The following is a 9618-nucleotide window of genomic DNA, read 5'->3' on the forward strand; positions in this document are numbered from 1 at the left end:
TAACCAAGGTCATTTTTAACTGCAAAAAATTTGAAAACCGTTGACTGGTGGTCATCAATCTTCTCTCAAATAAAAGTTACTTTTCGGACGTACTAAGTGGTGAAATAATGTGCAGAGGAACACCGCGTAGTTTATAATCGGAAGACTTTCATGCTTATATTTTGGAGGAAGTTACATTAGAAAGTATTCAAAATCTTGATTTTGAGACAGCTCTGTAAGACAGATAAATTAAAGCCAGGTAATGTATTCTTTTTCTTTTTGAATAAATGAAGAAATTAGACAACTCGTCAAAATTGAGAGAACAGATTACAGAAACCCATCATAAATCATGTGGAGCAAACAATCCACTCGTGTCTTTGAGCGTCTTCCGGGCACGCCAATAGACAGCATTCGCCGTTTCTGATGTACCAACCTGTAAAATTAACAAGATCAATGTTATTTCAGGTGGTATAATTGGCAATTACAGGAATCTTCTACGGTGCAAGACCACAGCACAGCCCTTACACATGGGCCCTGTGTATGGGGCGGACATGGTATTTCATGATTGGCCTAGAATTAAAAGAAGATTGAATCTGGCTAATGGACGTAAACTACCATCTCAACAGGCTGAGTGGCTCATTGCCCACTCCATTTAAAGGATGCACCTACGAGATCTATTGGCCAACATCTAACGTTACCAGGGGACCTTAGCAAAATCTAATTTATTAAATGCTCTTGCATGAGAAAAGATGATATTGCAAAACCTCCAGAGATTGGATTGTTATTTCATCCAGTGGCATATATTTTTGGCCTAAAAAAATTTCATTGTTAGACTCTGGATGCAAATAAAATCCTTGAATGCATTCAATATGTACGGTAGGGGATCAAAGGATGGTCTCTTCTATCAGATGGATAGGTAAAAGAATGTTACCTTGATCTCCAGTGAGTAATAATCTCGCCATAATCCGACATCTTGGTTGTAAGTTGTAAGTGCAGATTCATACAATTTGCGTGCATTTTCAAGACCTTTGTGATCACCAACAAATGCAAGGTTTGATTCCAACTCGATGCAATTTCTATAAATTGCAAGACTTGGACGTGGTGAAGAAAGAAATCTGCTCATAAAGCATGGCAAAATCATTAGCAATCACATTTTGCAAATATATTATACTCGAGAAGAAAATTCAAAATTGTATTCAATATTTTAACAGATCTTTCATGATTTATTTTTAATTGCAAAAAGATAATGGATTATTGGATTGGAGTGCGGACGGATTATTGCCCCAAAAGAAAATCTATAGATGTTATGGGATGCAAGTCTAAGCAAGTGCGACATAAAACAAAGGTTCTAGCATTGAAGACAATAATATTAGAACATACCGTTTATACATGTCTCTTGCACGTAAGATACCATCCCTTTGAACAACCCAATTCACAATAGCGAATGAAAGAGAAAATCTGCCTTCAGAATCATCACCACCTTTGGCTAATAAAATAAGGGAAATCTGCACCAGCCTGTCAAAGTAGTCCTTGTGATTTGAAAACAACTTGATGGCCTACAATAGAAGACCACGGCAGAAAGAAGATTAAGATATCGAGTTACATCTAAACAATGCTGATAAAAAAAAAAAAAAAAAGCTACATCTAAACAAGGTACTATTTATGGTATTTATGCAAGGCTAAATCTTTGGATCTGGGGAAAGAATGCATAGAAGAGTCTGTCCCTCCCAACTTGCTACCTGTCCATATTTCAAGCAATAAGGTCCACCATTGGTGAGTACAAAGCCAGACATCACTTGGGTACAAAATAGCCTTCTCATAAGACTATAACCATCCTTACCTATCATTTAATTGGATGTCAGTATAACGTTATGTATCAAGGCTGATAAGCACTATGCATAATGCCCAAATCAGATGATTAAATGTCACCAAACAATGGTGGGTCTTGACGCTTGAAAAATGGGTCAGGTCTGAGTTAATTGGCCTCAGAACCACCTATCTAATACCAAGTCCCAGAAGTCCCCAGATCCAATATGCTTCCTTTATGCACTAACAAGGATAAATGCTTTGACAGCTTTACTTCATAGAATACTACATAAGAACATAACTATCAGATCAATGATTTGCCAAAAACCATAGCACTTTGAAAGTAGTCTAGTGGCATTCATTAGAAGCTAGTAGAAGTGCTGACAAATTAGTGCATGCCCACAAAATTGATAAAGACTAAGGGACATTACCCAGTGATGGTCCTGGCTATCCGGGGTCTTGGGAAGGGTAGACTGGATATGGACCTAGCCCTAGGCATTTTCTTTTTACACAGTGGCCACTCTCAGACCCAAACCTGTTTTCTCATGCTTGCCAATCTGAGATTTTACCACTGCACCAAGCAATGGCCCCTAAAGTTGAAAGACTCGAAGAACAAATACAGATTTTTTTTTTGTATAGAAGACAGGCTTTTATTTAGCTTCTAACTCTAAACTCTAATTCAAGAAAATAGCCACGATCAACACTTCACAAAGTATAGTTTGATGACTAAAACATTTTTAAACAATGAATTGCAACGAATGTTCACTAAAAGGCACCATCTCCTCTGGAGGCATAAACAGAGACAAAAGAGACAAAACCATGATATAGTTAGAAGTAGGGGGGGAGGGGGGTAAGAAGGCAAGGCAAGGCCCTTGTTGAATATTGAACAAGTGAATCATTTAAGAAATTTTTTTGAAGCTGCTGATAAAAAAGAAAAAGAAAATTGCAGAATGGCCCAGCACCCAGGCTTTGCCTGATTGAAATTTAGGTCCTGGGCATAATCTGCATCCCTAATTAGAAATGCTTATCCCTGCAAAAAGGGATAGAAAGCTCACCAGTCAAGAAATCACATGAAGACTAACAAAATCAACCCCATTAAGTTTTCATATTATTTTGATGAGTGCATTAAGTTTTCAAATTTTCAAGAGAAACAAATAAATGGGTATAAGATTTACGACCCCTATGGGGGTTCAGGCGTGAAATGCAAATTTATCCTAATTATTTGGCTGCCTGCAAACATTACCAGAAATTCTGGATGCCAATGAGTTTGAAAATGCATTGCTTAGAGAGAGAATTTAGTGCAGCAAGAATTAGGAAGAGCTACAGATATAGTACTTATGCTATTTGTTAATCATCACAACCCTAGAATTATGCTTTAAAAGGAGAAAATGTGAAGATGAGATTACTTATAACATACCATTAACCACAAACTCTCAGCTTCTGAAATGGCCACTTTTGTCAAAACATTTCTCAGAAGTTCATAGACAGATAGCATGTCTTCCTTAGACAGAGAAGCAGATTTCCTTCTAGCCCATTTTATCTCTATTGAAACCCTTAAAACCCATAATTTCACTGCCCCTGGTAGTTTTTCATTGCAAAGCTTTTCTGCTAGCTTCCTGGCTTCCCCTAACTTTCCCAGTTGCAAGTAAAATGAAATATACTGGTAAGCAAGATCCTCTGTAAGGCATCCCATTGATTCAGCTTTTTCATATACCTTTAAAAGATTTGATATGTATTCTGCAGCATGACCGGAGGTGCTTGGAAACCAAGAATCTATGGAATCTTCTCTTTCAGGAACAATAACATCCATCAAAAACTTCGTATACAGGGAAAACATCCTGGCAGAAGCCACAACTTTCAAGGCTTCTTCATAAACCTAGATGCAAAACATCCAAAGTGAGCATTAGAAAGATCCAGATACAGAACATGGAACTAAGAATGATTTTCAGAGCCTGTCAGAGCCTGTCAGGAATATTTTTGAAAATCAAAGAACAAAAAAAAAATCCATAAAAAATCAAGTTAGTGCTCACTATCATATAGCCATTACAAAAACATAACCCTCTGAATGGATGCTTAAACACGTTTGCTTTTTGTCACCCATGCACCCACCATAAGCATGTATGAAGCAGAAAACCTACTTTATAGGAAGCAATAATAAGATGAAGCAATGCAATCACAACCTTAGAAATTGAGTTGTGAATTGATTTTCCTAATAAAGGATAACAGGATAAAAGCATTCTGTTCAATACCAAAAATAACAAATTATTACTAATAATATGGAGTTACAGATGTCAACACAACACCTCTAAAATGAAGTAACCTTTAGAAGGATTTATCCCTGTGGCTCGGTTTGGAAAGAGTACAAATACAAATATGTACAATGGAAATACATACAAAATAATACAAAATACAAGATTTTTCACTGTACATATTTGTATTTGTACTCATTCAAAACTGAGCCTATGAGAAGAAATTTTGTTGTTTTTAAGAATATAGAAGATGAATAGAGGAAAAAGAATACATAAATGTATTTTTTTTTGACAAGTCACAAAGATCATAATTTTAGCAAACAAGTGGGAAGAAATGTGCAATTACTTAATACTAGTGACCTATAGTACGTGGGGTATTGGTACAAGAGTGTTGTAGTATTAACTACTTCAATTTTTAGTATAAATTCTGCATCCCACACCTTCTCCAGCCACAACATCCTTGCCTGATATGGGTAACATAGCTGGTGAACACAAAATTCTTTTAAGTGTTCATTTAGGTATCTCATCTCAGTTACCAATAAAGCCAAGGGATCACTGATAAGAAAAAATATGGAAAAAAAGGAGTCAAGTGGACACAGTGGAGATTGCTTCAGGAACTTTTGTGTACTCAAAGAGTACCATTAAAATTGAAGATGAAATTTTATAGAATAGAAGCTCATACTTTAGAGGGCAGAAAAATACATCAATAAAAAAGTGCAGAATAGCTCAGGATGTTGAGATGGATGAGTGGTAAAACTAGATGGGAAATATTAGAAATAAGTGTACAGAAGGAACTCAAGATTACTACCAATTGGTAACAAGATGGTAGAGAATATATTGGATCATTTGGTAACAAAAATCCATTTGTCAGAAGTGTCGGTGCAAGTTAATGGTTCTCAAAGGAACGGGGAAGGACAAAAAGAATATTAGTTCATTATTTAACATATGAAACAGCAGAAGGCTCAAATAGAACACACAAACACACAAAAGGAATAGGACCCACGCAACCATGCTTTAGAGTTTAAACCTCAATTAGGTTTATCTTTGTTAGGTCCTTTTTCCCTTTTTTGATTGTTAACCATGGTATGATACCTTTGTTTGCACATTGATCCTTGCAGAATGAAATAACTTAATTTAGTTTTGGTTTCTTTCCCAAATAATGTTTTGTGTCTAATGCATGTAAAGCAAATTATTTAATTTAACACTATTTATTCCAGGTATATCCTTTATTTTATTGTTTTCCGGGTAGAGTTCTATTTTTTCATTATTGCATAGCAAGTTCTGGTTCTCACTTTAATAATTAATTCCTAATACCATTGCTTGTGATTTTCCTTCTAATTTTTCCCAAATTTTATTCCAAAGCATCTCCATCCTTCATCTTTATGATTAGAATATAATGTCCTAAGGCTTCATTCCATGGGCATGGAATTGTTAACCTAAATATACAAATAGACCCATGTCACCTAGATAATAACAGGTTTATGGCATGAATACGACATGCTTATGAAACCTAGTCAACTTATGTTGAAATGTTAAGTGTCGGACGTCTGGACCTGTTTGCTCATTCCATGGCATACACTTATTTCTGTCTTGGCATGGTTTCCATTACCATTTGATCCTGGCATGGTAATTATCTATCTACTTAATAATCATATCATAATATTCTAAATTTGGCAGTTGTTATAGGCATTACACGTCTAATATAATTCAGCAACCAACCTTATAATTTTTCTGATTGTCATGCACAAATAGCAATTTATTATGCAAAACCTTGCAAAACAACTTTCTGCATTTATAAAGGCCTTAACAGTATACATGAAGTCTCACCTCAACTGCTTTGTTTAACTGACGAAACACAACTTCTTTACTGATATCCTTTGAATTTCTAATATCATTAATCTGAAGTCTTGCCAACCAGTCCCAGTAATCAGTTTCCTTTGAGAAGTCTCTCTTCATGCTGTTCATTATCTCTTCCTTCAGTTCATCTGAATGTGCCAAGTTTGTTGCATCCAATATCTCTAAAAAACGCTTTCTCAAGCTCATATTTGAAGGAAGAGCCTTGACTGCCTCACTGTAGATTGTTTCAAGAATAATAGAACCTTGTTCCCTAAAGGCATCCACTTTCTTCTCTGACTCCTCTTCCTGCGGACTCGATCCATCTGCATTGTCTCCTCCTTCACTAAGGGGCATAAATAAATCTTTATTTTCATCTCTCCACTGTTTCTCAATGGCATCTCCATTATCACGTGTGAGTGTCCCCTTGTCTTCCCCAAGAGCAGCCTTTCGAGCCTTCAACTTGTTAAGGTACGTGAGTTCCATCCTGAGATATTCGACCCACAGGTCTTCCGAATTTGGACATGCCCTTAAACCACTCTGCATTAGAGCACGGGCAGCTGCAACATTTAAGTTGTGGTCAAACTCCCAAGCTGCAGCATAGATCCAAAGGCCTGGGACCTTTGGATGAAACCTAATTACCTGAGCCAAAACCTGCAAAGAAAATTGGAAAAATCACAAAGAGGTTAAAATTGAATCGTTCCTTACTTTAAATAATTCTTCCACAAGAGACAAACAAAGAAAATAGGGGAAAAAAGGAAGAGCATATGGTTCAGTTTGGAAGGAGTACAAATACAAATATGTAGACTGCAAAACCTTGTATTTTATATTATTCTGTAGGTATTTGTACTCTTTCCAAACTGAGCCTATGGAACAAAAAAGAGGCACAAGAATCTAACATAAGAAAAATGGAATCGAAATTAACACCAGATGATCTGCTTTAGAAGTCAGAAAATTCCAGAATACAACCATCGATTTTCAAAAGGTACCAAGAATTTTTTTTTTTTGTTTGTTAAATGTTCCAAGAAACAATTTTATCAACACATTTCTACATTTTCCTTTTGAACAAATACTATAAACTGGTTAAAAATACAATATGATTGAACAAGATCAAACCATCCAATTTCAGTAAGCAAGTGACAAGCAGACAAGGATAAACAATTTGCGCAGGTGTTGTCAAGTTGACCGAAGTATACGATAAGAATGGACAATAAGTTGAAAGAGAAGGAACCAAATACCAAGATATACTAAAACGGAAGCAACAAAAAGAATGCTTCAATACGGAATCATCAATAATCCCAACAAGAACAAATTAAAGTAAATAGGGACCAACATTCTGTTCCATTCCAATAAATTTCTAAAAATAACGATTAGGTTTGTAAGAAGAACAACACCTACAACTTAAATATATAATCTTCAAGTACCTGCTTCATTCTCCCATGACCGCGTTCTCTGCAAAACTCAAGATACCAAAACCATAGATCGATATCGCCTTTATAACGCATAACAGCCAACCGATAAATCTCCAGAATCCTCGACACGCCGGCGAAATCCGAGACAGATTTCCTCAAATTCTTATTGCCCTTTTCTTTCATTTGTCGAGCGACCGATTTCTTGCGTAGGCGACGGAGTGAATCGAGCTGCTTCTCATATTCGATGTATGCCAAGTAATCCTGCTTGAGTGGACTCGGACGCTTCAGTCGGTACTCGAAGTTCCTTCTCTTTTTTACGATTTCTGCGATTTCTCTGCGTGTGAATAGACCTCTTCGTTCAAGGTCGTCCAGCTCGTCCACCATGCGCTCTAGCCTGTACTGCACCACGTCCGCCATTTTTGATTGCTTGAAGGCTACTCAGCTTAGCTCTGTTCTGTTTCAGGTCTTTCTTGAAGCGGATGAGATCAGAGGAGCACTGAGAGAGAGAGAGAGAGAGAGAGAGAGAGAGATTTTGCTTGGGAATATGGGGGTTGAGAGAAAGAGCGCGACAGTGCGGTATTAGGGCCAAATTTTGGTATTCGGCGAAGAAGGTCTGATGTCGCCGTGGGTGGACATGGGCCGGACTAAGCCCTTCTATAAAGTAGGTAGGACTGGGCCTAATATTGGTCCCATTTATTTAGATTTCGAGAGAGGCACTAGTAAGTAGGCCGGGCCGGACCGTCCATAATAAGCCCAATATAATTTGGTTATGACTTATGATGTTCTCAATTTAATCCAACAGTAGTTCGATATTCCTCTCATCTTTCCATGTATAGACATGGTACATGAAACATAGTTCTCTACAGGACAAAATGTATTATGGGAACACTCAACATAATTTGGACACCCTGAAGCTTGATATTTCAGGGAAAGCCTTAACTGTCACGTTTCATGCCTTTATAATAGAGCTGCTTATCGGTTTACCCATTACGCTCTTAAACATCATACCTCACAGACTGTATTAGGTTTATTGTAACGTTTTAAAAAATGACTCAGAAATGGAATCGTTCTAGCTATTGTTTTTGAGTTGACGGTCTGATTGTTTAATTCGAACGAATGGATCATTATGATAAAAAAAATAAAAATAATAATTAAAAATAAAAAATGGTTAAAAACCATTGAATGGATTAATGAGTTAACTTTTTCAATGGTTTTTGGTCAAATACCTGGTTTGGGGTAAAACGGAACTGATTGCCTGAATAGTTTCTAGGCTGAATGGTCCGACCATTCAGGTCAATGACAGTTCAAAAACTATGATTTATTGTATTGCGTGAAACGGTGGCAGAGACAGGAAATTTTTTTTTTTTGGGGGGGGGGGAGCAAATTAAACAAGAAAATGAGATAGGGAGTAAAAATGGGTTTAGAGAAAATGGCCTGAAAAGTAGGGACTATTATAGATTTTTTTAAAGAAAAAAAAACAATGCAAAGAGTTTTAAAATAATGAATTAAGTAAAGCTCAGTTTGGAAGGAGTATAAATACAAATATGCACAGTGTAAATATGCATATTTGTACTCCTTCCAAATTGAGACCATGGAAAATTAATCCACAGATTTTTTCTGCACTATATTTGGTTAGCATAACAAATTTTAATCACTTCTTTTTCATAATTTTTCAAAAAAAAGAAAAATCCAAGCGGCGTTTGATAATGAGTAAAGATGCTGAAATGAAAGACTTATCACTTTGTCTTTTAGTTATTAAATAATGAATTAAATAAAGTTTTTAAAGACATTGGCTATCCAATTTAAATTTCAGCGTTTAGCAAGCTCACAACCTCCTTAAAATCTTATTCATTAAAAGACAAATTAAGTAATAAGCTTTACAAATATATACAAAATAATATGATTTTCAAACCATTGTTGACCCAGATGGTTGGAACGTTCGGCCCATAAATCATCCAAACAACTGGCTTTTGTTTCACTCCTAAACTGGCAGGATTAGGCAGTCAAACCATCAATCCATTCAACCAAGATAATGGTTTTAGCTATTTTTTATTTCAATTAATTTTTTTATTTTTTTAAATTTTTAAATTTCAATAAATTGTCAGTTTGAACCTGATGGTCGAACTACTAACCTGGGAACAGTAGCTAAAGTGATTTCAGTTCTGGATCAATTTTTAAAACATTGCAAAATAATACAAATACAGGGTTTTGCACTCTATATATTTATATTTGTACTCCTTCCAAACTGAGCCTTATAATTGGATTAAATGCAATTTTTAGGTGCATACCTAATATTGGTGGAATCATGATTCTTTATAAATTGATTTAGCTAACTTTAG

The 9618-nt window shown here is 35.9% G+C and overlaps 1 protein-coding gene across 1 annotated transcript; it reads right to left on the reverse strand.

Moving 5' to 3' along the window:
* Positions 1–130: 130 nt before the first annotated feature.
* LOC148875339 (U3 small nucleolar RNA-associated-like protein) lies at positions 131–7935 on the reverse strand. Its single transcript, XM_088966811.1, has 6 exons — positions 7292–7935; positions 5862–6521; positions 3203–3661; positions 1360–1535; positions 911–1094; positions 131–412 (listed from the first exon to the last, which is right to left on the reverse strand). Exons 1-6 carry the CDS (start codon positions 7694–7696, stop codon positions 320–322), a joined length of 1977 nt encoding a protein of 658 aa, XP_088822937.1. The 5' UTR covers positions 7697–7935; the 3' UTR covers positions 131–319.
* Positions 7936–9618: the final 1683 nt, after the last annotated feature.

The sequence above is a fragment of the Nelumbo lutea genome, chromosome 1, assembly GCF_056320005.1.
Source record: "Nelumbo lutea isolate HS-2025 chromosome 1, American lotus-T2T, whole genome shotgun sequence".
Lineage (NCBI taxonomy): Eukaryota > Viridiplantae > Streptophyta > Magnoliopsida > Proteales > Nelumbonaceae > Nelumbo > Nelumbo lutea.

What these genes read in the sequence shown, in the direction of transcription:
- LOC148875339 (XM_088966811.1), bottom strand. Translation starts at nt 7,696, where the DNA reads ATGGCGGACGTGGTGCAGTACAGGCTAGAGCGCATGGTGGACGAGCTG. An exon ending in CTGAGAGTTTGTGGTTAATG is followed by an intron (nt 1,536 to 3,202) that starts GTATGTTATAAG and finishes CTTCTATTGTAG; the next exon opens with GCCATCAAGTTGTTTTCAAA. An exon ending in GCAAGAGACATGTATAAACG is followed by an intron (nt 1,095 to 1,359) that starts GTATGTTCTAAT and finishes CTTTATGAGCAG; the next exon opens with ATTTCTTTCTTCACCACGTC.